The sequence below is a fragment of the Macrotis lagotis genome, chromosome X, assembly GCF_037893015.1.
Source record: "Macrotis lagotis isolate mMagLag1 chromosome X, bilby.v1.9.chrom.fasta, whole genome shotgun sequence".
Taxonomy (NCBI): Eukaryota; Metazoa; Chordata; class Mammalia; order Peramelemorphia; family Peramelidae; genus Macrotis; species Macrotis lagotis.
In genome coordinates, this window is record NC_133666.1 from 247,148,807 (window position 1) to 247,176,488 (window position 27,682).

The following is a 27,682-nucleotide window of genomic DNA, read 5'->3' on the forward strand; positions in this document are numbered from 1 at the left end:
CACTCTAAAATCTAGTGAAATCTGTAAGGTTGTTTTAATATTAGATGTCCACAACTACCCCCAAAATATCTTTAAGAGGATCATGGGGTAGGTAGTAGATAGGGCATTGGAATCACAGTAACTCTTGGTTTAGATCTCATCTCAGACACTTATTAGTAGAGTAACCCTGGGAAAGTCACTTTACTTGTCTGAGCCTGTTTCTTTTTCTAGCTTTTTTAGTTGCATGCCCAATTTGCTTTCCCTATTTTATTTATATAAGCATTTAGAGATAAAAAAAAATTTCCCCTAAAAACTGCTTTGACTACAATCCATAAATTTTGGTATGATGTGTCATTGTCTTTAATGAAATTGTTATTTCTGTGATATTATGTTTGAGCCACTCATTCTTTAAAATTAGGTTATTTAGTTTCCAGTTAATTTTTGGTTTATTTTTCCATGGCCCTTTTGCATCATGATCTGAAAATTATACAGTTATATCTGCCTTTCTGCATTTGATTGTAAGATTTTTTTATATCCTAGTACATGGTCAGTTTTGGTATAGGTATCATATACTATGAGAAAAAGGTATATTCCTTTCTAATCCTCATGAACCAAAGCATTATTGTGAAGCAAAATCATTTCTTGAACCATATAACTGTTTCTTTATGTATAAAATGAGTAAGTTACAACTCTATGATTCTTGTATGGATTATTTTCTATAAATATTTTGTTCATCTGCATTCATGAAGAGTCAGACACAACTGAGACAACTCAACACCAACAACAAATTTTTTAGTAAGTACCTGCTAATTTGAAAGGCAAGATTTAACTAATTCTTATGAAGTATCATTTTTACTAAGAAGGGGACCTACCTTCAAAGTGTTCAAAAACTAACAGGAACTATCCAGAGAAGATACTGGTACTCCTTCTCACCAGATAGGTCTTATAGCTTTAAATAATAGAACAAAGTACCAAGATACTAGTAATTGTTTTTTTAATTGTCTCTTTGGAGGTGGTATGGTATTAAGCAAAGAAACCATAGAAAATAAAATAACCAACTTTACCAGAATAACATACTAAATGACCTACAACTGTATCTAAATATTTAATGACCCAATTTTTTTTCCAAACTGGCTCACAAATACCCTAAATTTGTCATTCTTTCATCAGCTGGAAAATTGAGTTGGCTTAATTTAGGTGGTAAACTTTCAGAAATGCAAAATGAATCTGTGAGAGATTTTTAAAAGTCACAAGAGATCACATTTCAATGATCTACAGAGAGGATAAAATAATCTTTAGACTATTGAAATGTGATCTCTTGTGATAATAACTTTAATAATCTCTTACTGATTCCTTTTGTCTTTATGTGATAGTCATTTCCTTTTCTCAATCCCAGATTGAGCCCTCCTTTATGACAAACAAAATATGTAATAAAAGACAGTTAAGACAGCAGCCTTATCTGACAGTATATATACTATATTTTCCGCTAGTTGTCCCTTGCCTTTCTGCCTTTTGTTCTCTCTTCTTTAAGACCTTCACTGATTTTTCCATTACCTTGAATTTATTTTTCTTTTAGTGATCTTTTCACTTACGTTGTTTTACTTTTATTTATTTTTTATTTTTTTAAAGAAAGATTTTATTTTGAGTTTTACAATTTTTCCCCCCAGTCTTGCTTCCCTCCCCCACCCCCCACAGAAGGCATTCTGTTAGTGTTTACATTGGTTCCATGTTATACATTGATCTCAGTTGAATGTGATGACAGAGAAATCATATCCTTAAGGAAGAAACATAAAGTATGAGATATTAAAATTGCATAACAATATAATGCTTTTTTTCCCCTAATTTGACGGTAATAGTCTTTGGTCTTTGTTCAAAGTCTATAATTCTTTCTCAGGCTACAGATGGTATTCTCCATTGCAGATAGCCCAAAATTCTCCCTGGTTGTTGCACTGAAGAGATGAACAAGTCCATCAGGGTTGATCATCACCCCTGTGTTGCTGTTAGGGTGTACAATGTTTTTTTTGGTTCTGCTCATCTCGCTCAGCATCAGTTCATGCAAATCTTTCCATACTCCCTGAATTCCCATCCCTCCTAGTTTCTAATAGAACAATAGTGTTCTGTGACATATATATATATACCACAGTTTGTTAAGACATTCCCCAATTGAAGAACATTCACTTAATTTCCAATTTTTTGCCACCACAAACAGGACTGCTATAAATATTTTTGTGCAAGTGATGTTTACCCTTTTTCATCATCTCTTCAGGGTATAGACCCAGTAGTGGTATTAACTGGGTCAAAGGGTATGCACATTTTTGTTGCTCTTTGGGTGTAAATCCCAAATTGCTCTCCAGAAAGATAGTAATCTTTTATTGTTGAAAATAATATCTATTATATTCATATACTAAATTTATTTTGTATATAATCCCTGTTATCAATAGCCCCTTTTGTTTGCAGTTCTTTTCTATCATAAAAATTACTTGCTTGAATGTTCTGTTATATACTTGATCTTTGACTTCCCATGAAGTCCGGTTATGTAGTTGCTACATCAGAGTGTCTGTACAGTTTGCTTTTTATTTGCCTAACTCCCACTTGAAACCCTGAAGTATGACTTCACCGTAACCTGCCAGGGATCAGTATGCATGTCTTGGTTGTTCCTGTCTTTCTTCATCTTTGTCCGTTGATTTTACCTTTCAGTAAGTTAATATATTGAATACTTTCTGTAATGTAGCCTCTAAGTGTGAGATGCTCTGATTTTAATATTGAACAAGTTTTAGTGTACCAGCAATGTACAGGGGAGTAAGGAGGACATCAGGAGGGCTTCATGAAGGAGGGGTGCCTGAAGCAAGCTCAGAAAGAAGAAAGGGGGAATGAAATGTGGACTGATGTGTAAGAAAGCTCCTTCTAGGGATCAGTCAGTAAGTATTTAATAACTATCTCATATTCATCTTACTCTGCTGGGCTCTCATGCTGCTGCTGAGAACACAGAAAATGCAGAACACAGTCCCTGACCTTGAGGAGCTTACAGTATGATGGAGAAAACAACTTGTAAATAACTAGGTACAATCAAGCCATGTCCAGGATAAATAGGAGATAATAAGCAGAGGAAAAGCACTGGAATTAAAAGGGTTTCAGAAAGGATTTCTATAGAAAGTGGACTTTAACTGGACCTTGAAGGAAGTCAGGGAAGTCAGGAGGTGGAAAGGATTAGGGAAAACATTCTGTGCGTGCATGAATGACATAATATAAAAATACCTGAAAATGAAAGATGGAGTATTTTTGTTGAGGAACAGCCAGGAAACCAGATTAAAGAGAATGTTTGGGGGCTGAGAAGAGAAGTGGAGGAAGCCCGGAAAGAGGGAAGGAGAGAGAAACTAGTTATAAAGAGCTTTGAACAACAAACAAGGGATTCTTTCTGTGATTGTGGAAATGATAGGGAGCCAAACAAGGGATTCTTTCTGTGATTGTGGAAATGATAGGAAACCACTATACTGAATAGAAGTGTTGAAATGGTTGAACCTGCACTTTAGGAAAATCATTTTGACAGCTTAATGAAGGGTGGACTAGAATGGGGAGAGACATTCTGATGGAGATATGAGACCAGAGGCTAGCAGATAGGGCTGAATAAATTGAGGATCATCTGCATGAAGATGATTATTGGTTCCAAGAAGGCTGATGACATTATCAAATAAAGTAGTATAGAAGGAGAAGGCCAACATCAGAACCCTATGGGACACCCACTGGTTATCAGGCATGACCTGAATGATCTATCAAAGGAGTAGTCAGGTAGCTATGAAAAGAACCAGGAGAGAGTAGTGTCATGAAAATATGGAGACAATGTAATATCAGGAGAGAAAGGAGTGATTGGTAGTGTCAAAAGCTGTGGTGAGTTCAAAAATAATAAAAAAAACCTTTGGATCTGGCAATAAAAAGGATATTGGTAACTTTGGAGTGAGCAGTTTCAATTGAATAATGAGGTCAGAAGCTAGACACCAGATTGTAGTTAAAAAAAGAGCAAGAGAAGAGGAAAAAAGTAGCTATGAGTTTGAGAAAGGAAAAAGGGAGCTTGAGGGTAGATGGTAGGGTCTGTTGAATTTTTTTAAGGATTGGGGTTCTTGGGCTTTCTTTTAGGCATCAGAGAAAGAAACTAGCAGATAGGGAGACACTGAGGGTTAAAGAGAGAGGGAATGATGGTGGGGGGGCAGTCTCCTGGAAGAGAACAGGAGGGTAAAGAGGAGGACTACCTCCTAGATTAGACTAAAGCAGAGAGAATCAATACTGGTGTCCAGAAATTTTGATGAGAGGAGTTGTAGAAGTGAAGGTCTGAAGCTATGGTCTTAACTAAAAGGGTTGAGAGGGGAGGAGGCATGATCATAACATGAGAATAGGGTGGAAACATGCATGAAGGGGTTAGTAAAGAGAGATTGATTATAAAGGGCTTTGAGGAGTTAATCCTTTTTTTTTTTTAAGGTTTTTTTGCAAGGCAAATGGGGTTAAGTGGCTTGCCCAAGGCCACACAGCTAGGTAATTATTAAGTGTCTGAGACCAGATTTAAACCCAGATACTTCTGACTCCAGGGGCCCGTGCTTTATCCACTACACCACCTAGCCACCTCCTAATCCTTTCTTGATAAGCAATAGGGATCCACTGGGTCTTTTTTTAATAGTGAGGTGATAAGGCAGTATGTTAGAAATATTTATTACAAAGCAGTGAAAAAGATTTATTTAAGAAAGACTAGCCCATTCAGAGACTAGTAGTCTAAACAAGAAAGGGACTGATCTTTGAATGTGTTGTAGTTGTATCTGGAAGGAAGGAACAGACTAGGAAATACTCTGATAGTGGTATGGATAGGTCTTGTCCTGACAGTTGATTAGAAATGGAGGACCAAGTTGAAGAAAGAGTTGAAGATGACTCAGATTATTAACCTGGGTAAATCGGAGATTAGCAGTGTCATAGACAAAAATAAAGGAGTTTGGGCAAGGGATGAGTTTTTTGGAGTCTATTTGGAACCTATTCAGTTTGAGGATGTAGTGGCCAGATAGAGTCCTTGTAATATGTTATAGTAGAAACAGCCCTGGATTTCAAGTTGGAAGACTTGATTTTGTATCCCGGCTGTGGATAAAACCCTATGACCCTAGGCATCTCTTGCCTCATATTATGAAAATGAAGAAGTTGGATTCGGTTGCTATAAAATGAAACTGATACTGTACCAAGGAGTTAGGGATATTTGCACAAAGATGAAAATTGAAGCTACAGGAATGAATAGCATCTCTGCTCTCTGTGTGCTCTTTCCTTTAGTGAGGGGGGCTAAGGACATAACATTGGGGGACACCTAAGTTTAAGGAATAGGAAGAGGAAGAAGAGATAACAAAGGACACAAAAGAAGTGGAGGTAGGAGAATTAAGATTATATAAGTCAGCAGGGTCCAGCCCTGCTGAAAAGATAAGAAAAACAGAAAAAGGACAATGAATTGGATGGTAAGGAGGCTATTCTGATGACCTTGTAGCTGCATTTTAAGGAGAATTAGGGAATGAAAGGTAGATTACATGGACTTTATTACTACATGATTGATGAATAAGTAGAGGCAGCAATTGTAAATCACAGATGTATTTAAAACACTTTAGGGTTTTGGGTTTTTTTTTTTCTCAAGGCAGTGGGGTTAAGTGGCTTGCCCAAGGCCACACAGCTAAGTAATTATTAAGTGTCTGAGGCTAGATTTGAACTCAGGTACTCCTGACTCCAGGGCCACTGTTCTATCCACTGTGCCACCTAGCCGCCCCCCCCCCAAAACACTTTATATATCCACTATAAACATCCAAATGTTTAGAAATTTTTTTTATCATGTAAGAGATTAATATATGTGTCAAAAGGCAAGGAGCAGTCATCTGTGATCTTTAAAGTGAATTAATTTAAAATAATATGCTTTTCTCATTTTAATTAAAATTAGTTTGTGCTTGTATTCAGTAGCAAAATGTGGATTATATGAAAGGAAAATACCAAAGTAAATTGTTTAGTATCTTAAAATGTAGGATTTTGTTTGTAAATAAATATATGCATCTGAGGATTGTTCACAAAGTAGTTTGTAACTGATTACTGCATAATAATAATAATCTTGTGGTAATACAGTATTTTGTTAGACATGTATGTGAACCCTATAAAATGAATCCGGTCCATTTGTATCTAGGAGTGACAGAATAGTACAAAAGATAGAGTATTGATCCAGAAATTAAGAGACCTGAGTCTCAATCCTTACTTCTGACTTTACCTTAGGGTATAGGATATGTTCAAGTGAGATTAGTACTTCTCGTATGAGGGCTGCTTTCTGCCTTTGATATCTCATCTGTAGTTCAAGAAGTTGTAGCATGTGCAGTAGTCGTACTTTGGTAAACTATTTCATCAGAAAGTTGAAAGTAGTTGAGGGATCTCAGACCCTTTGGTGAGTTCAGAGGGTATTTATCCACTCATGTGGGTAAATACTTCTGGTGGAATGCACAGATGAGAATAATTTGTTCCAAAGGCTATGAAAGTGGCTGAAGCAGGCACTTCATTTTTGTGGATACTAAGATCCCGCTGAATTCTGGCTCCCATCAGTTTTCTTGGCTTTTGTCTTCCTGCTAAAACTTTGATGACTCTGGAAGAGAGAGTGAGGCTGACAATTTGTGCAACTCTACCTCACTTAAATCCAAGTTATGTGCAAATCAAAACCATCTAACCAGTTTTATCTATCTCAAAGTCCTGTGGCAGCAAACAAGTGGCAACTGCAGGTGCAGATACACTGGAAGCTATTATCACAACCCTGTATATAGGCAGCCTGTGCTACAAGTTCATCTCAGTGGAAGCAGCAGTGGGATTCAGCAGCCCCCTGGATATCTGAATAGCCTTTATTAAGGACCTTCATAGCTGGCCCTTATGAGGAAGGTGCTCTAAAAATTGTATGCTTCACCCAACCCTGGTTTGCTTACCACAAAAGGCAGGGATTACATCCCATGATTGAAACACAAAAATACAAAAAATATTGGAAAGATGATTTGGTCCATGGATGTGCACACTTGGACATCTAGAAATCCAGTAGCCCTGAAAGACCAGCAGCTTTTGTTGTGAAAGAACTCAGAAGGTTTAACATTCAAATAGCCACTCTGAGTGAAGGCTGACAACTTGTTTAGTATCTTAAGGTTGGAACTCTTCACGTATTTTGTAGTCTCAGAGAAGGGGAGTAAATGACAAAGAGTCATCAGTGTAATTGCTCTTTACAAGAAAATATCATGCTTGTCAGTGTCTATGTGCTCAGCATAATGAAACCTGATGAGGCCATAAAATAATTTTACGAAGACCTGGGGGCTCTCATCATCAATGTGGTGGAAGAGAACAAGCTTAGATTTGGGGATGATTTTGTTGCAAGAATAGCCACAGACTACCAGACATGGTAGTGATTCCTTGAGAAGAATGCTGGCCAGCAACAGCAGCGGTCACTTACAACTGAAGACTTGCAGGCCTCATGACTTTCTTATCACCAACACTGTCTTCTATAAAGCAATAAAACTTTATAGATGTGCCCTCAGAGCAAACATTGGTATTTAATAGACTGTGTCATTGTACGAAGAAGAAGAAACAAGACAGAAAGAATGTGAGAATGACTAACACATTATTTGGTAGAGTGCTGGACATCATAGACATCCTCTCCAAGCTAAATATTCACATTCAAAAAAAGCAGCAGAGATAACTATCAGAAAATTTTATCTACAGATTAGAGCACTTCTCTGAGCAGGAAGTTACTGTGCTAACTTGGAGGGAAAGTTCGATCAATATATGGTAATTAGCAGTGGAACAGAAAAGGAGCAGCTTTCAGAGTTTTAGTGTATATTGATGCATTTATTCATTTGGATCAAAACATTTGAAAATATTAGGACTTGCTTGACAGAAATGATGGGGGGATATTCAGAAGCTACTAAACAAACAACAGAAATGAGAACTCCATAAGGTTTACTAGCAGGAGAGTTCCTCCATATCTAAGAAGGCAACATTTAGCTTCTTCATAATAGAGTACAAAACAAAGCAAAGCTTAGATGTTGAATTCTCGAAATTCAGTTTTTACCCTAATAATAACAATCCAAAACACTTTTATGATGCCCTGAAGGCTATTTGGGTCAAAGATCTATGGCATATCTCAGGTACTTGGTGTTGGTGCAGTCAGTCACATTGATTAGTGATAAGTTTGTGATCCTGGAGGGATGGTCTGAATACTTCTATCATCTCAATAGACCATCATCAATTAGTGCTGAAGCCACCAAAGTCAGTCCTTCTCTAGCCTAATTTTTAACTGGAGAAAAGGTTTTGAGTACCATTAGACTACTCTTATGTGACAAAGTACCTGGTGCTGATTCTATTTCAGCTGAGATTTACAAGGTTGGAGGAGGGAGGTCCATTCATTGCTCTTACAAAAACTGACTAAAATTTTCCAGATTATATGGCAAGAGGGAGTTATACCCCAGTTCAGGGATGTCATCATTGTCCATCTCTATAAAGATAAAGGAAATAGATTGTTCTGTGACGATCACAACATGGGACTCTCTTAGTTGTTGCTGGCAAGGTTCTTAATAGAATCATCCTTAATAGACTCATATTTCATGGTCATCTACCTGAGAACCAATGTAGCTTCAGAAAGGAACAGCCAACACGGTGTCTGCTGCCAAACAACTCCAGGAGAAATGTCAGGAGCAAAGCAGAGGTCTGTATACAATGTTTGTAGATCTTTGATACTGTCAGTTGTGAAGGCTTATGGAAAATTATGTCAAGATTTGATTAATCAGTATTGCACATCAATTACATGACAGCATGCTTACCTGGGTTCTAGATAATCTTCAATGCTCTTGTGCTTTCCCCATCAATAGTGAAGTGAAGCAAAGCCTTATGCTTGCTCCCATGCTTTTCTAGCATGATGTTTTTAGCAGTGTCCAATGCCTTCAGTAGAACAAACGTGGTATCAAAGTCAACCACTGCACTGCTGGTAAGTTATCTAATTTGAAAAGGCTACAACCAAGACTAAAATGGAGGCAGAGTTGGTTCATGATTTTTTATTCACAAATGATTTTATATTCAATGCTGCTTCTTAACCTCTGAATCTGAGATGCAACATAATATAGATTTTGTTATTTGTGCTAATTTTGGCCTTACAATTCACAGCCAGCACCATACCATCCATACTTGGAAGCATCAGTTACAGCAAATGGAGAAATTTTGAATACTGTGGATAAGTTAGTTCACTTCTTTGACATTATATTTTCCAGGGATGACCACATAGATGATGAAGTTGATTGATGCATTGTCAGAGCTAGCTCAGTGTTTGGAAGATTCTAAAGGAAGTGTGGAAGAGAAAAGGTATTAGACTAAACCGAAGGTCTACAGAAGCCATTGTGCCAACCTCATTGTTGTTTGCTTGTGAAACCTGGACAGTCTACTTAGTGGTATGCCCCAAAACTGAATCACTTCAATTTGAATTGTCTTAAAGATTCTGAAAATCACCTGACAAGGTAAAGTGCCAGAAATTGAGGTCCTTTCTCAAGTTAAACTACCAAACATTCAAACTTTGTAGATTGCAGAAAGCAATCATTCTAATAGTTGTGTCAGTGCCAGACATTTTTACATAAAATCTTTCATGGAGAACTCATACAAGACAGGTGCTCACATGGAGATAAGAAGTGATACAAGTACAAGAACAAGAACTTTGGAATCAGTTGTGTGACACAGGAGACATTGGTAAAGGACTGCAAATCATGGTAAAGCACTGTGTTCTGTGAATGAAGCAGAATTTCAATAGCTATATACATATATATATTTATATATTTAAAGACATCTTTACTGCAAATATTCATTTAGACCATTTGTGTCTATTGTAGAATCTTCTGATCAGCCACAGTTAGACACTAACTTAACTCCAACATGGTGATGTAATTTTGGTCCTCTTTGAGAATGAAAGACAAGGGGTGGCTAGGTGGCGCAGTGGGTAGAGCACCAGCCTTGGAGTCGAGAGTACCTGGGTTCAAACCTGACCTCAGACACTTAATAATTACCTAGCCGTGTGGCCTTGGGCAAGCCACTTAACTCCATTGCCTTGAAAAATCTTTAAAAAAAAAAAGAGAGAGAGAGAGAGAGAGAGAGAGAGAGAGAGAGAGAGAGAATGAGTATGAAAGACAACCATCATGCAATTTGTGTGTTACTTTGGACAAGTCGTTTCATCACTTTAGGCCTTAGTTATCAGAAAAGAAAATACACTAATATGTTAGTAATATTCAAATTTGAGAATTCTGAAACAATCAGTATAAGCTCTTTTACGAGGCTTATTTTAAATTCTAAAAATGAACCTTGTCTTACCAGGAAACATAGTTTAATAAAAATATCTTGACAATAACTTCATTATTTATACCATATACCGTATGTCAGTTTTTCAGAGTTTTAAAACTCAATGAAAAACACCACTATAATTATACTGATTATATTTATTTTATTTTGGGTATATCTGGAGGTACATCAGAGACTTTTAGGACCTTAAGATCGTCATCTATTTAAATATCAGTTTATAGTTAGCTGTACTTATGTTGATTTACTAGAGGTCTTTTATTAATAGAAAGCTATACACACTAGCTTTTATTATATTGATTGCTTTTGATAGATCTGTGATTTCACTAATATGGATTCTCATTCCACCATTGTATTATTGTATTGCAACCTCCTGTGACTTTTTTTTTTGCAAGGCAATGGGGTCAAATGGCTTGCCCAAAGCCACACAGCCAGGTAATTATTAAGTGTCTGAGGCCATCTTTGAACTCAGGTACTCCTGACTCCAGGGCTAGTGTTATATCCACTGCGCCACCTAGCCGCCCCTCCTGTGACTTCTTTTATGAGTATGCTCACATATTTCAATATGTCTTTCATGGAGGATATTATTTCTGCACTAATGGATTCCTCCCTTTTTTTAGTGTCTCTGGCATATCATTGTACCACTTATTTCATTCTCCCCACATGACTAGTTTTGCTTACTTTGTAGGCATCTTCTTGATAATGTAGTTATAAAGTTTACTGTTGCCATTTGATTTTCATCAATCATTTATGAAGATATTCCCTTCCCCCTTCCCACCTCTCAGAAAATCTTCCCTTCCAATAAAGAAAAACATAAATAAACCCAACTGATATAAAAACCACATGAGAGGGGGCAGCTAGGTGGCACAGTGGATAGAGCACTGGTCCTGGGGTCAGAAGGACTTGAGGTCAGATTCAACCTTAGACACTGAACAATTGCCTAGCTGTGTGACTTTGACAGTCACTTAACCCCCGTTGCCTTAAATTAAAAAAAAAACACAAGAGCATATGTAGCATTCCACATTTATAGTACCCCCATCTTTTCCCTGAAAAATGGGAAATTTGTTTTATTTCTCTTCAAGAGCCAAAATTATCAGTTATATAGCATAGTTTTGTTATATTTTTCTCTCCATTACATTGTTGGAATTATGTATGTTATTTTCCTGATTCTTTATTCTGTTTTAATTCACTTCCTCCCTTTTTCCTTAATTCCTTTCTTAAGCTATAATAAACATTCCATTGCATTCATATACCACAGTTTGTTTAGCCATCTCTCCATCTATGGATGCTTAACTTTGTTTCTGCTTATTTGGTAACAATAAAAGTGCTATAAATATGTTAGTATATATGATAAATTTCTTTCTGTTACCTCTGTTGAGTAAATGTCCAGGAGTGGAATAGTGAGGTTAAAAGGATGTGTGCAAGTGGTAATGTTTTTCTACTTTTTGCATATATTACCTTAGATATTGTTCCTGCCACTTTTATATCTATCATGCATATACCTTTCTATTGTTGTTTTGGTTGGGGTTATTTTGGTTTGTTTTCATTTTATAGCCATGTAATATCTCTGGGATATTTACTACAAATAATAATAGTAATTTGTAGTAAAGAAATAATCTTTTTGAAAACATAAAAAGTTTGGGATCACTGAAAACAACGATCCTTTCTCAAATATAATTCACTTTGATTTCTTTCAATACCTCTTCACAGAAATCGTCTCATTGTTATGTTGAAGAAAAACCGCAGCAGATTCTATCATCCAGGAAAGACTTTAAGTACAACAGCCTGTTTTCTGAGTAACAAGCCTAGTTTGTTGCAGAGATGATCACTCATCACAAATAGACTGAGCACTTAAGTGATCAATTTTTTCAACCATGACAAGAGTAAAGAAAGATCTGTGTGATCCCCTTTTGTGGAGAAGTCAAAATAGAGTAAGAAGGGCACTAAGAATCATGCAATTTTATATTTATGTAGAAATTTACTACATGTTGTCACTGTAAATGTGAAATTCTTGTCCAGTGTATGTTGAGTGGAGATGATACTTGGAGAAAACAAATCATTTCGTTATTGACATTTTTTCTATAAACAAAGTGAGACAATAGAAGTAAGTTGCAGCTATAATGGTAATTCACAGATTCTCATTGGAGAGAGAGAAAAAAAGGATTTGACAGAGTTTGTATAATTGTTTATCCAAGGCAACAAGAAACATTATTCCTTGGAATTCTTAGTTATCTCACATAGCAGTGCTTATGATGAACATTTACAAAAAGACAACTGTGAATTATTTTACGGTTTGTGTGTCAGATCTGTTGGAAAGGATAGGGAGGTAGAAAAGTTCTACAAAGAATTTAATATAATTCTGAAATTTAAGGCAGCACATACTTGTGACTTTGATGCAAAGGTACACATAGAAGGAACTAGCAAAATTAGAAAAGACCATAGGAGTAAGAACTGCAAGGAGCCAAAGACTTATAAACTACATAGCAGTTTCATGTCTGTTTATCATGAATACATTTTTTTTACTTAAAATTTTCCTTTTTATTATTATCTTAATAAACATATCAGTGTACAAATAAGAAAAATGAAAATTGTGAACTTAGTTACATGCAGTTTGGGGGATTTTTGTAAGTATAATAAATCTAACATGATAGCATCAACTAACCTTATAAGTGTCCTCTTCTGAATTTTTGTTTTTTTTAAAGAATCTCACTTATATAATAGTCTTGCAAATATTCAAGAACAGTTAAGAGGTGCTGGTCATGGTAAACTCCAAACTACATTATTTCTTTTTTAATTTAAAGATTTTATTTGTTTTGAGTTTTACAATTTTTCCCCTAATCTTGCTTCCCTTTCCCGTCCCCCACAGAAGGCAGTCTGTTAGTCTTTACATTGCTTCTATGGTATACATTGATCCAAGTTGAATGTGATGAGAGAGAAATCATATCCTTAAGTAAGCAAAATAAAATATAAGAGAGAGCAAAATTACATAAGATAATGGGGTTTTTTGTCTTTGGTCTTTCTTTAAACTCTACAATTATTTCTCTGGATATGGGTTGTATTTTCCGTCAACAGACAGCCCAAAATTGTCTCTGATTGTTGTACTGATGGAGTGAGCAAGTCCATCAAGGTTAATCATCACTGCCACGCAGCCTTCAGGGTGTACAGTGTTTCTCTGGTTCTGCTCATCTCTCTCAACATCAGTTCATGCAAATCCTTCCAGGTTTTCCTGAATTCCCATCCCTCCTGGTTTAATAGTGTTCCATGATATACATATACCACAATTTTTTAAGCCATTCCCCAATTGAAAGACATTTGCTTAATTTCCAATTCTTTGCCGCCACAAACAGGGCTGCTATGAATATTTTTGCAAAAATGATGTTTTTACCTTTTTTCATAATCTCTTCAGGGTACAGACCCAGTAGTGGTATGGCTGGATCAAAGGGTATGCACATTTTTATTGCCCTTTGGGCATAATTCCAAATTGTTCTTCAGAAAGGTTAGATGAGTTCACAGTTCCACCAACAATGTATTATTGTCCCAGATTTCCCACATCCCTTCCAACATTGATCATTGTGTTTTCGGGTCATATTGATCAGTCTGAGAGGTGTGAGGTAGTACCTCAGAGATGCTTTAATTTGTATTTCTCTAATAAGTAATGATTTAGAGCAGTTCGTCATATAACAATGGATTGTTTTGATTTCCTTATCTGTAAATTGCCTTTGCATATCCTTTGACCATTTGTCAATTGGAGAATGGCGTCCTTGAGTGTATCTCATGAGTTTTGGTATGTTTCATTATTGTCATTATCTAAGATGAAATAATTCTTTCTATAATTTGTGGTTTGATCCACTCATTCTTTAAAATGAAGTTATTTAGTTCCCAATTAATTTAGGTCTGTATCTCCCTGGTTCAATATTGCATATGATTGTTATTGCATTATGATCTAAGAAAGACATAGTCACTATTTCTGCCTTTCTGCAATTGATTATTAGGTTTTTATGCCCTAGTACATGGTCAATTTTTGTGTTAAGTGCCATATACTGCAGGAAAAAAAGTATATTCCTTTCTGTCCCCATTCAGTTTCTTCCATAAGTCTGTCATGTCTAGGTTTTCTAGTAATCTATTTAGTTCCTTAACTTCCTTCTTGTTTATTTTATGGTTCTCTAAATCTGAGAGTGGGAGGTTGAGGTCTCCCACTAGTAGACTTATGCTGTCTATGTCTTCCTGTAACCCCTCCAACTTCTCCTCTAAGAAATTGGATGCTATACCATTGGATTGGATGCATACAAATTTAGTATTAAAATTATTTTCTATGGTAACTTTTAGGAGGATATAGTTTCCTTTTTTTTTTTTAAGGTTTTTTTGCAAGGCAATGGGGTTAAGTGGCTTGCCCAAGCCACACAGCTAGGGAATTATTAAGTGTCTGAGGCTAGATTTGAACTCAAGTACTCTTGACTCCAGGGTCAGTGCTCTATCTGCTGAGCCACCTAGCTGTCCCTAGTTTCCTTTTTTATCTCTTTTAATGATATCCATTTTTGCAGCTGCTTTATCTGAGATAAGGATTTGCCCTTGCTTTTATCACTTCAGCTGAAGCAAATTATATTTTTCTCCAACCTTTTACCTTTACTCTATATGTATCTCCCTGCTTCAAATGAGTTTCTTGTAAGCAGCATATTGTAGGATTCTGGTTATTAATCTACTCTGCTATTTGCTTAAGGCAATGGGAGGATAGAGGAGATTGAATGGGGGTAAATCATTACATTAAGAGGTACAAAGGACTTATTGCAATAGAGGGGGAAGAAGGGAGGAGTTGAGAACTGCCTGAATCTTACTCTCATCAGATTTGGCTTAAAGTTAATATACATACACTCAGTTAAGTTGGGAACTTTTATTACTTTTCAAGTAATAGAAGTAATAAAAGGGGAAAGGGGGACAGGGAGAGTTCATCCCATTCACATTCAAAGTTATAATCACTAACTCTTTATTGCCCTCCATGATGTCTTCAAATCATTCTATCTGAGTCACCAGAAAAGTCATGAGTGTCCATCACTTCTGGCTAAGTATATTTTCTCTATTAATAAAGTTACAATTCTCAAGATTTATGAGAATCTTTCTCCCAGGTGGGGAATATAGCCAGTTTCATCTTATTGGATAGCAGCTTTTTTTCTTTTACCCTTTTTTTAATAACCTTTTCATGTGTCTCTTGAGTCTCCTGTTTCATGTCCATATTTTCTATTTAGCTCTGGTCTTTTCATCAGGAAATATTGGAAGTCTCCCATTTTGTTAACTGTCCATCTTTTCCCCCTGGAAGAGAAGTCTGTTTTGCTGGATAGTGAATTTCTGGCTGCATTCCAAGCTCCCTTGCTCTTTGGAATATCTTATTCTAGGCCCTTCGATCCCTTAATGTTGATGCAGCCAGCTCCTGCACAATACTTACTGAGGCTCCTTGGTATTTAAATTGTTTCTTTCTGACTGCTTGCAGGTTTTTCTCTTTTATTTGATAGTTCTGGAATTTGATCACAATATTCCTTGGTGTTTTTATTTTAGGATCCCTTTCCAGAGGAGATCAATGTATTCTTTCAATAACTGTTTTGCCTTCTGGTTCCATGATATCAGGACACTTTTCCATCACTGAATCCTGTAATATATAGTCCAGGCTTCTTTTCTCTTCAGTGCTTTCAGGAAGACCAATAACCCTTAGGTTATCTCTCCTTGATCTATATTCGAGGTCCGTGATTTTGGTGATCAGGTATTTTGCATTTTCTTTTATTTTTTCCATCTTTTGGTTTTGTTTAACAGAATCTTGTTGTCTCATGAAGTCATTAGTTTCCACAGATTACATTCTTTTTTTTTAGAGAAGAATTTTCTTCATTTACCTTTTGCAACTCCCTTTTCCAATTGGTCAGTTCTATTTTTGAAAGAATTTTCCATTTGCCCAAGTGTAGTTTTGAGAGTTATTTTGTTTTTGCATTTGTCCAATTATATTTTCCAATGTTTTGTTTTCTTTTTGCGAGATGTTAATTTACTCTTGAGTTTCTTTTCCTAAATTTTCCAATTGATTTTTAAACTCCTTCCTGGTTTCTTCAAGAAAGTCTTTCTGGGCTGGAGACCAATTCATATTCTCTTCAGAAGTGCTAGATCTCTCTGGGTTAGAATCTGATACTTCTAAGTATTTCTCCATGGGTCCCCCTTTCACTGGTTTTTCTTCATTATTCTAGGATCTTGTGTTACGGGGGAGCTGGCTCTCAGAGGTTTGCTTTTGAAGATCCTAGAGGCTTTGTTCACTTGGCTTAGTAATTCCAAGGGCCGGCCAGTAGGAGGTGCTGGTTGCTTCCTCTGGAGTGATTGAAGCCCTTTCCCAAGCCTGGAGGGAGGGAGGAGGGGGCAGCAGGGTCTGAGTTGACCTTGAACAGTGAGCTAGAAGCCAATCTCCCTTTCAGCTGAGTGTGCTCCTTAGTCTACACCTGTGTCTGAGGGGATGGGGGGGGCTTGGCGGCTACTGATTGTTCCTGGAAGAATGCTCCAAAGGTGTGGAGCTAGAGGATTTCCAGGCATGCAGACCTCCCCTCCCCCTGGCCAAAGCCTCTCAGGCTAAATTTGGTTCTTGACCTGCCTCTCACCAAAGTCTCTGAGGCTAAAGCTGGTCCTTTGACTCTTCCCCACTGCTGTTCCTGCACGGACCCTCTGGTCTCCTCTCCTGGTTCACCCACAGTTCCCTGAGACTGACCTTGTTAGTAGATGTTCTTCTCCTAGCTTCTTTTTCTGGGTTTTGTTGATCGAGTTTCTGTTAAGAGGTTTCTTTCATGGTTTTTTTTTTTTTTTTTGAGGGGACACAGGGAACACTTAAGGCAATGCCTGCCTTCTCTCCTCATCTTGGCCAGAAGTCTATTTTTTTAAAAAACATAATTGACTGTATCTTAACAGAAGATAACTAAAATATGTACAAGTAAAACCTCAAGAAAATTACAGTATAACCATAAGGTTATCTAGTATTCAAAAGAAATGAAGCAAGAATAGAGTAGGATATAAACCTCTTCCCACTCACTAGTTGTTTGATCTCATACATTCTCCGAGTATAAGTTCATAACACCCCACCCCTCATCTCAGGGGTAAAGCCATAGACCCTACTTTGGAAAATACTCCCTCAGACATTTTAAATCCTAACATGCTCAAGGAAACTCATCTTCTACCAAACCCACCCTTCCTGATGAGAGTGAGTAGTGGCAAAAGACAGAAAGCTGGAAAGGTGCCCTCTAAATATTTTGCCCTGCTCATACCTCAGATTAGCAGAAGAAAATAGGAGTCCTGTAAAAAAAAAAAATGTGCCAAACAAATGAATACAATGAAATATTCTTGTGCTGTAAGAAATGTTAAAGAGTATACTTTCAATAAAATGTGGAATAACCCATCAACTAATGCAGAGTAAGAACTATTTTCTAAACTAAATACAAATGAATTAGCTACTTTTTTTACATTTTCATCTTAATATTAAGCATAAATCAAAATTGTATTTGAAATAAATCCAAAAATCAAGATGACAAAATGGGGAAGGGGGCATTAGTTGAAAGGTTCATTCCCTGTTAAATGTGTAATTGCCACTAAGCTTTTTGTTCCATTTTAAGAATTTAGGTTTTAAGAATGTATATTGCTGTTACATTGAATCTACAATGTATTCTTTTTAAGTAGATCTTTTTAAAATTATTATTTCAAAATAAAATATCCTTAAAAAGATGCTTCTGGGGCAGCTAGGTGGCATAGTGGATAAAGCACCAGCCTTGGAGTCAGAAGTACCTGGGTTCAAATCTGGTCTCAGACACTTAATTACCTAGCTGTGTGGCCTTGGGCAAGTCACTTAACCCCAGTTGCCTTGCAAAAACCTAAAAAAAAAAAAGATACTTCTAATGAAAAGCATTTCCATTGACTTAGCTTTCCCTATAAACTTACAATATTATAATTTGCAAATTAGTGGTAAAAAGACAGGCAAGATGGCAGCAATGTTATGGTGTATTTGACTGGAATATCTAAGACAATAGTTTATTCACTTTATGGAAGTTAATTTAACTGAAATGTGCTTTAGTCTTTAATTATAAAATTTTTACCACTTTAATTTCCTGGAAAATTTAAATTTCTTTTGGCAAGCAAGGCGAAAATTATTCATATCACAATTCTCAATTAATCTAACTCTAGCAATTTAATCATAGATTTAAGTTTTTCAAAGATCTAGTATTTGTCACAAACTTGGTTCCATTTTCTTATATCCATATGTAGGTAAAAATAGGTTCTTTCTTTGCAGGGTTTTTATGAGGTTTGGGGACATCATAAAGACCTTGGGGTTTGTGAAAATGAATGAGTACTGAATTTACCAAAAAGAAAAAGGGATTATTCAACATGAATATAATGACATAATTTTCATTGTCATTGTAAGGCATAAATTACATATATACATATTACATAAATTATAAATAAAAATGAAATTTTGTTATTTTCTTATTCTCATGCTTCTGCATGAAAACATTTGCTTTGAGTTTTGTGTGTCTTTAAAATGAGGTAGTTAAAGGCAAAAATAGGTGAATTCTATGGTAACATTACTGACCTATCAGAGTTAAACTAATCACATTGGTCATACAGAATATTTTATTTTGTCAGGTAAATATTTTATCTAGGCAGTTCATCTTTGAAATATGTTTTTTTAGATTTAATCTGGTGAATAGGGAGGTTAATTCACCTTTTGAAGGGATCCTTTAATTCTACCACCTAGGATATGGAAAGGGAAAGATCTGGACCTGTGCTATCAGTGGTTTAGATACAAGGTAAGTTGTCTGCTGATGCAGGTCAGCACTTTCTCCGCGACATATAGTTTTAGGGCAGAGACCGAGTCTTAGAGCAGGGTTTCTTAACTTTTTTTTTTCCATTATAGATCCCATTGTCAATCTGATGGACTCCTGTGGACCCCTTCTCAGAATATTATTTTTAAATAAGTAAAATAAAAATTATATATGACTACAAAGGAAATCAATTATATCAAATTATTTTTCTTAAACATGTTTACTGACCTTAGGTTAAGAATCCCTGACTTAGAAAGTCGGCTAATTTGCTTTGCTCCATGGCCAGTATATCAGAGCCTGGCTTCAAGGCCATTTCTGTATCCAATATATTTGCTACATTTCTGATTAATAACTATCTTTACATTAAAGTTAGTAACTATTGCTATAGAAAGCCAAAACCAAACTTTAAGCTAAGTTGTCTTCTAGTGAGTGTTAAGAAAATTAACATACTCTCAAAGTAAATGTGTCAGTAATTCAGCAAAATCCAGAAACATCTGTACCACCCTGTACTGCAAGGAGTTTATGTGCATATTTGATCCATATACAGAAAAGACAGAAAATTCATTATCCTTCAAGTTGAGTTTACAAGTTGATACTGTGGTCTTTATGCTCTACTCCATTTTGACATAATTGTTAAAGAGATAGGATTAGTTCTAGGAGATTCCTTGTTGAAAAGTTCTAGAAGTAAATTAGTTGTAGGAGTTCACAGTATTTCCTAAGATAGTTGTATTTTCTCTATATCAAGTTTCAGCTCTTTTTAATAAAATATTCTCTCTTTTTAACCATAGGATTTGGATCTAGAAGAACATAAAGCGTCAAATAGTTTGAATTGTCTTACCACCAACGTCGATCACATAAACTGTATCGAAAGAGAAGAATCCACAAATGTGAAGAAGAAAGCCAAAATAGATAATCATAATAAAAATAGTCCATTGAAGTTTGCTGATGCGGATGGCAAAGATAATGTAGACTCACATCTTAATGTAAATGTCTATGATTTGGCTTTATTTAAAGAAGACAAAATAGTAGAGACAGACAGTGAGCCAGAAGAAGGTGAAATTACGGATTCTCAAACTGAGGACAGCAGTGATGTAACTAGTGAAGACAATATTACTTCAGCAGACACTGAAGATGAAGGTAAATTAATGCCTTGTAAATAATTTAAGCAATTTTGCTAAAAACTAAGCATTGTAAGGGAGTAGACTAGAAAAAGAACTTCAAATTTACATGATAAACCTGTAGGAAAAAATGGTTTTAAAATAGTTTAGCTTGGTTTTTTGATGTCTCTTTTAATCTAAATATAGTTAATAATATGTACTTTTTTCATTCATGTATCCTTAACAGGTAATTAGGAATAATTTAACTATTTCTAAATATATGGTATTTGCTCATTTTGGCAACTTCAGTTGCCAAAACTTAGTTTGCCAGTATTAGGTGCTAAAAATCCTTGTTTTTTGTTTTCTTTTTATTTTGTAATAGATGTCAAGGCACTGAAAGGAATATGATTTTAAGTGTTTTTATTATTTTTATTCTCAATGCGTTTTTTCTATATTCTTTTATAATGAATTATTTTAAAATTTTATTTAAAATATGAAAAATGAAATGAAAATCAAAAAATTCAGAAATAATTTTATGATATTGAAATTTTAAAAATTAATCTCATTCTCTTTAAATTAAATGATTATTCTTTGTTTTTTCTTTTTTTGTTTTGGGTTACAGAGGAAGAAAAAATTTGGCCTCCATGCATTAGAGTCATTGTTATTAGATCACCAGTACTGCAGACAGGTTCACTTTTTATTATCACAGCTGTGAATCCAGCTACAATTGGAAGGTAAAATTTCTTAATATCTCTTACCATATTATCTTAGAGAATTATAAAATTATGTTCACATTTAATTTTCTGTATATAGGTTATCTAGGTTAAATTTATTTTCAAGGCTGTTTTATTTTAGCATTTTATACTGATATATCTATATATAAATTCTGATTTAAATATTGTTCTAGATATAGATAGATGAGTAAGTCAGTGGTGATGCAGGCCAGCACATATATATGTACACATTTTAAACACAAACACTAAGCATTCTATAAAAAAAATTTTGGAATTTTTAAAAATTTAACTGTGGTACTTTATTAATATGGATAGAATAGATATTAATATAAGAATGAAAGAAATGAAATTTGGTACATAGGATTGTCATTATACAACACTATAATTGCCAGTTATATAAAAGTATATTGAAGTCTGAAAGTGCTTTCGGCAACTATTTTTACAAATCTTCAATTTCAGTTGCTTAGGATGGAAGAATAGGAATAGGTCAGAATAGGGTAGACACGATCCTGTATCAGATGGGAATTTTATTTAATTAAAATGCTCCTTTGTTTTTTAAAGCTCTACCTTTTCAAATTCATTGCACATTACTCTTTACACATGCTGTGTTCTGGCCAAATTTTACCATTTGTTGTTTGACATTCCTCAAATCCTTTCCTATCTCTAGCTTTTCACTGGCTGTCTTCTAAGCTGCAATATGTTCCTCTTCCTCTTCCTCTTCACTTAGAATCCATGGCCTGCTTTGGTATCACCTTCTAGAGCAAGTCTCTGCTCTATTCTCTAAGTTGCAAATGCCCCTTCTTCTTCTTCCCCCTTAACTTCAGTGCCTCCTATATAGGGCTACGCTGTAGTTTATGGGGATACAAAAAAAGGCAAAAGACAGTCCCTGTCCTGAAGGAGCACCATCAAACATGCAAAGAGATATATACAAACATGCAAAGATAAATGGGAAATAACTAACAGAGAAAGCACTGGGATTGTATGAGGTTAGGAAAAGTCTTCTTGTAGTAGGTGGAATTTTAGTTGGTTTTTAAAGAAAGCCAGAGAGGTAAGTAGTCAAAGCAGAGGAGAAAGGAGGGTTCCAGGCATAGGAAATGCCAAAGAAAATGCCTGGAAATGAGAAAGGGGGATATTTTTATTCAGAGAACAGCCATTAGGCCAGTGTCACTGGATCAAAGAACATATGTTGGAAGAGAAAGGTATAAGAATACTGGAAAAGGCTAGGGGAGACTTTGAACACCAAACAGATCTTACCTTGTTCGGAACATCCTCCACCCACATACAAACCCCTAGAATAAAAGCTTTTGAAGGCAGAAAATGTTTTGTTTTTATCTTTGTAGCACAGGACCTAGAAAGATGCCTGGCTTTTTAATAGACAACTAATAAAATACTTATTGATTAACTGAATGAATTAGAAGAGATAATTTGCTACTGTTTAAAGTGTTATAGTAGCCTGAAAAATTAAAGTATTTTCAAAAAGACACAAATCATTTCTTGGTAGTAAACCAAGACCCAGTTTTTTTCTCAAAGAATGTTATTTATGTAGTTTTTAGGTTTATAAAATGACAGTATAAATGGTTCCCTCTTTTTCATTATGTTTAATTTACATGCAAATTGCTTTCATAAATTTGTACAGAAACACAAGATCTGTAGTATAAGTAAGTTTTCAAGCTTTTTGATACCAGTCTTATCCAGGTGACTGTGTGACCAGAGTAGATTTCCCATTTAATCAAATAGATCCATCCTCTGAACCAAGGATTAGCCAGGTCTTTATGTAGTGGAGAGCTGAGAAGAAATAAATCCAGGTCAAGGAGATAAGTATATTTGTCCCTTAAAAGTTATTCGAAAAGCAATTTAAGGGGGAAAAAATAGTATTTGTTAAACACTTGTTTGCATGATTGCTTCGGTAGATAATAGTTTTTACTTGAAAAAGAATGGAACTAAATTTAAAGTAAATGCCCTCTTATTTTTCACAACATAGGAAAAATGTAAACTATTTTTAGGTTCTAGATAAAAGCACAGACTTTGAAAGGTTTTTAAAATTGGCGAAGTGAACTTAGCATTTATAGCTCCTTTTCTCTCTCATTGCACTCAATTTGGATCAATGTACAACATGGAAACAAAGTAAAGACTGAAAAATTGCTTTCTGTGGGGGGAGGGAAGTAAAATTGGGGGGAAAACTGTAAAACTGAAAATAAATGAAATCTTTAATTAAAAAAATAACATTTATAGCTCTTTCATTCCTTAGACCAAAGAAATGAAGTTGCCAAATCATAGGTGTTGAATAATAATCTTTTCTTGATGTAAACTATAAAGGACAGGAAAGAGAACATTGCAGAGCCAAAGATTAATACTTTATTTTTTTGGTCTTTCTTGATGATATCCGAAGGTTCACCATTTCAGGAAAGGAGAGTTTAACTGGCAGAGAATTCTCTCAATCTCTTGAAATGGGCCTATTGGCATGCTGATTGACCGAGTACTTTAAACAAACCAAAAGGTTATAAAAAACAAATATGTACCCTAGGGATCTGAACTTGCCTAAGGAGAGCAAAATCTCTTTACTTTGAATTTGACCTTCATCTTTGATTCACAATCGGATGCCTGTTGATGATATGCCTTTCTTAAGAGATTGAGGGAATGGGGCGGCTAGGTGGCACAGTGGATAGAGCACCAGCCCTGGAGTCAGGAGTACCTGAGTTCAAATCCAGCCTCAGACACTTAATAATTACCTAGTGGTGTGGCCTTGGGCAAGCCACTTAACCCCATTTGCCTTGCAAAAACCTAAAAAAAAAAAAAATGAGGGAATTCCTCAATAATTCATACCTTGGGAATGCATCATATAAATATATTTTGTTGTTTACACTCACGTTTAATATCCTAAACAAGGTACATGTACACACCCTTTCCTACCTGTTTCCTGATCTATCTTGATCTCATCTTTTTTGTTTCTGTAGTTTGTACTCACAGCCTCAAAATGGAAACTTCATGTGGAGAGAACATGAGATTTTTTTCTTCTAACAGTTTCCAGAAGCTTAGGGACTTTATTTCTTTAATTTCAGTATTTTTTAAAAACTAATTTCTGGCATCAATGCCATTTTCCATCTACTGCAGCTCCTAACTAATTTAAGCAACTGAATCCACTGTGCTCAGCAGAGAGAATGAACTTTAATCACACATAAATAACTTCACATTTTTCCATGGAAAGGGAATCATATTTTATTCATTGACTTAACCTTATATACTCTCAGACAATAGAATCCCTCATAATACAATAACAAAAATAAGGATATAGTCAAGAGATCTTGGAAAATTAATGCAAAGTTAGTAGAAAGAAAAGGTTTCATAGATTTATTGTAGATGGAGCTTTATTATAAGTTGTTTTCACTATTTTCGATTAGGCACCTTTTAGTTAGCAGAAAATTTAGAGTAGGATTTAAAGGCACAATCCATACTTGAGATCTTTTCAAGATTGAAAAGAATGAATTTTAAATATTAGCAGTTCCTCAAAATTCCATTGTCATTCTGTAAATGATATAGTTATATATAACTGAAAAACTATTATATTTAACTTTGCAGAGAGAAAGACATGGAGCATACACTCCGAATTCCTGAAGTTGGTGTCAGTAAGGTAAACTTTAACTAAAAAATATTTTTCTTCCTATGTCTTAAAGCAGAATTATTAAGCTGTTGGACTTTTCTGATTTGAATTCTAAGCTTTTTTGTTTTGTTTTATGAGTTTTATGGGCTGCTGTCACTTTCTCGTTCATAGTAGAACCTCAGAAGGAAGATTTTAGGATAAGAGTGAAAAGCTCGAATAAATAGTGAGTGAGTTAAATAGAATTTTACAGAGAAGTAGGAAGAGATAAGAACCCTCTGAAGTTCAAGATTAGAAGCTTCTAAGACTACTTCTCATTTAACTTCATTCTCTTTCTGTGTTTATCTTGTCATCTCATTTATTTTTCTTTCTCCTTTGACTCAATCTTTTTCCCTTTTGTCTTTTTCCTCCTCGACCAAAACAGAAAAAAAAAGATGAAATTGAAATATCTGTACTGTGAATGTTTATGTGGGAAAAAAATGTATTATTAGTTTTTATGTTAATTTTAAAACCAAATGAACTTAATATTTTATGCTCTTGTCTTGACCTAGAGCTTCCTTCTTAGTTTCCCTCTCATGCCTCAACTTAAACTATAGACACTCTAGAATGAACTAAATGACCATTAATGCTTAAGTTTCCAATCTCACACTTGAAAGCAGAATGAGGCAACCCAAGCCCTCAACCTTATTTCTTTCAAGCCCTTAAAGTCATTGGTTTTGTAGTACAAGTTTATATGTTCATATAGATATAGATCTAGATATAGGTTTCCTTTTGAAAGGGAAAAAATATTTAGATATACTTGAAAAAATAGCATGTATGTCAGATGCAAACTTTATACTAGTTAGACCTGGAAAGAAAGTACGGCATGTATCAAAATGCACCAGTATGGTAAATTGCTTTTTTATTCAATGTGGCGCAAATTTTAAAAAAAAATTCAATATCTAAAGTAGATAAATGTAATAGTATCTTACCTTTAAAATTAACATGTTCAAAGACATAGAACAGTATTAATGGTCTAAGACAGCATAATTTTACAAAGGTCATATTCATTTAATAGAATTTTTTTATTTCCTTCTCCAGTTTCATGCAGAAATTTACTTTGACCATGAGTTACAAAGTTATGTTCTTGTGGATCAAGGCAGTCAAAATGGTACAATTGTTAACGGAAAGCAAATTCTTCAGGTGAGTGTAATTATGTTAGTCATACACCTATATGTATTATTCTATGGCTTGAAAAAACAAACTCATAACTCTCTAAAAGCTACTACATTCGTAGACTATCTTATTTCTTCTGGCTCCATTTTGTCTTTCAGCTGAAATATATAGATAGTCCTTTACCCACTTTTTTCCTATGGACTCTTCTGTCCCCTCAACATGTCCTACTCTTCTGTTCCTGGATGTCCTTCCCACCCATCCTCTAAAGATCAACTCAAAGTGATTTCATCCAGTCAACTTTTTGATGATTCTTTCTATTAGTAACTTTCCCTCCTAGAAAGCACAGGTCCAGACCCTATCTCACCACTACCATCTCCTCTCCAAAAAGTTCATTTTAATTATCTATTTTATGTCTTATCTCCTATTGGAATGCAGTCTCCTTAAGGGTGTATATTATCTAAAATTCATCTCTTCATACCACTTAGTACAGCATTCTGAACACAGTGGGTGCTTAATAAATGTTTGGTCAGTTGAAATGACTTGTATCAGTGAAAAGAGGACTGGATTTGTAGGTCAGAGGAACAGTCTTCCAGTCTTGACCTTGCCACTTATTATCTGTATAACTTTGGGTCATTTCACCTAGAGGCATCTCAGTTCAGCTACTAAAAAGGGGTTAGATTTAGACAATCCCAGGGGTTCCTTCCAGCTCTGAGAGCTGTGGTTATGACGGGTTCAAGTCTTCTCTCTGGCACAAGCTGGACATGTGACTTTGGGAAAATCCTCAACTGTCCAGTGACCTAACTCAGTGGCAAAATACCTGCCAATCTTATGTTGGTTGAGGGAATTTCCTATACTAATGAAATCATAGATCTGAACCAATAAATAAATGTATATTACGAAGTTTGGTATATGTCATTTTTTTCAGTGGTGAAGCTGAAATCTTTTTTTGTAATATATGGAATCTATTAACATAATTCTAGGTTCAATCATTGATTTCTTTTCTCAAATCCAAAATATATTGTAGCTAATCTGTTATCAGTCAACTTAATATGCCCCTCCCAGCCATTACTTGTGTCATTAGACTTTTAATGATAAATTTAGTTTTCCATCAATAATTAGATCTGGAAATTATATATATGAAATTCCTTAACAACAAATTCTGAGATCTCCATACTTTTGGGTTAAAGTGCAAAGTGCAGATTGTTATAGTAAATATATTACCAGGAGTAATGCTTTTAATTTAGGAGGACTCATATTGCTTTAGAGCTCAAACTCAAGAGAAACAATTCCTGTGGGCAACATACTGACTTAGAAAACTACTAATTAATATTGTCTATGTGTATTGTATTTTTATTTTGTTAAATATTTCTCAGTTATTTTTTTAATTGGGAGAGTTTGACATCTCTGCTTTAGATTAACAAGCAAAAAGATGTACTTTGAGCTCAAGAGAAAGAATGCAGGCCTGTTGTATGAACCACGCCAAACATGTGGTCCTCTTGCTCATTCCAACCTCTTTCTATGTGATAGTCGTATATTGTATTGGATAAGTTGGGAATTTCTATAGCATCTACTCCATGCCAAGCACTAGGTTTTATCTCTCATCTAATTTTTACAGCCACCCTGCTAGGGAGGTGCTGTTACTTCATTTTACAGTTGGGACACAAGGACAAACAGGTGAAGTGACTTGTCCAGGATCACAGAGCTAGTAAGTGTCTGAGGCCAGTTTTGAACTCAAGCCTTCCTTTCTTCAGGCCCAATGTTCTATCCACTGTACCAGCAACTCTTTCAGATTGGAAATTTAATTGGGTATATCTGATGGGGTTGAAAGAAATGTTTGAAGGGGGGGAGAAATGAGGGTTGTGAAGGGAAATTATTATTTGATGGCAAGATTAAAAAAAACACGAAAGCCTCAATTTAACTGATTTCTTCACATGTAAATAATCT

General features: G+C 35.3%; 1 protein-coding gene across 2 annotated transcripts in view; it reads left to right on the forward strand.

Moving 5' to 3' along the window:
• AGGF1 (angiogenic factor with G-patch and FHA domains 1) overlaps positions 1-27,682 on the forward strand; it is a 57,422-nt gene that overhangs the window by 17,112 nt on the left and 12,628 nt on the right. For both annotated transcript variants that reach the window (XM_074204101.1, XM_074204102.1), the window contains exons 6-9: positions 19,946-20,294; positions 20,877-20,988; positions 24,565-24,616; positions 25,664-25,765. In XM_074204101.1, the coding sequence (XP_074060202.1) occupies positions 19,946-20,294; positions 20,877-20,988; positions 24,565-24,616; positions 25,664-25,765 (615 nt within the window). The remainder of the gene's footprint in view (positions 1-19,945; positions 20,295-20,876; positions 20,989-24,564; positions 24,617-25,663; positions 25,766-27,682) is intronic.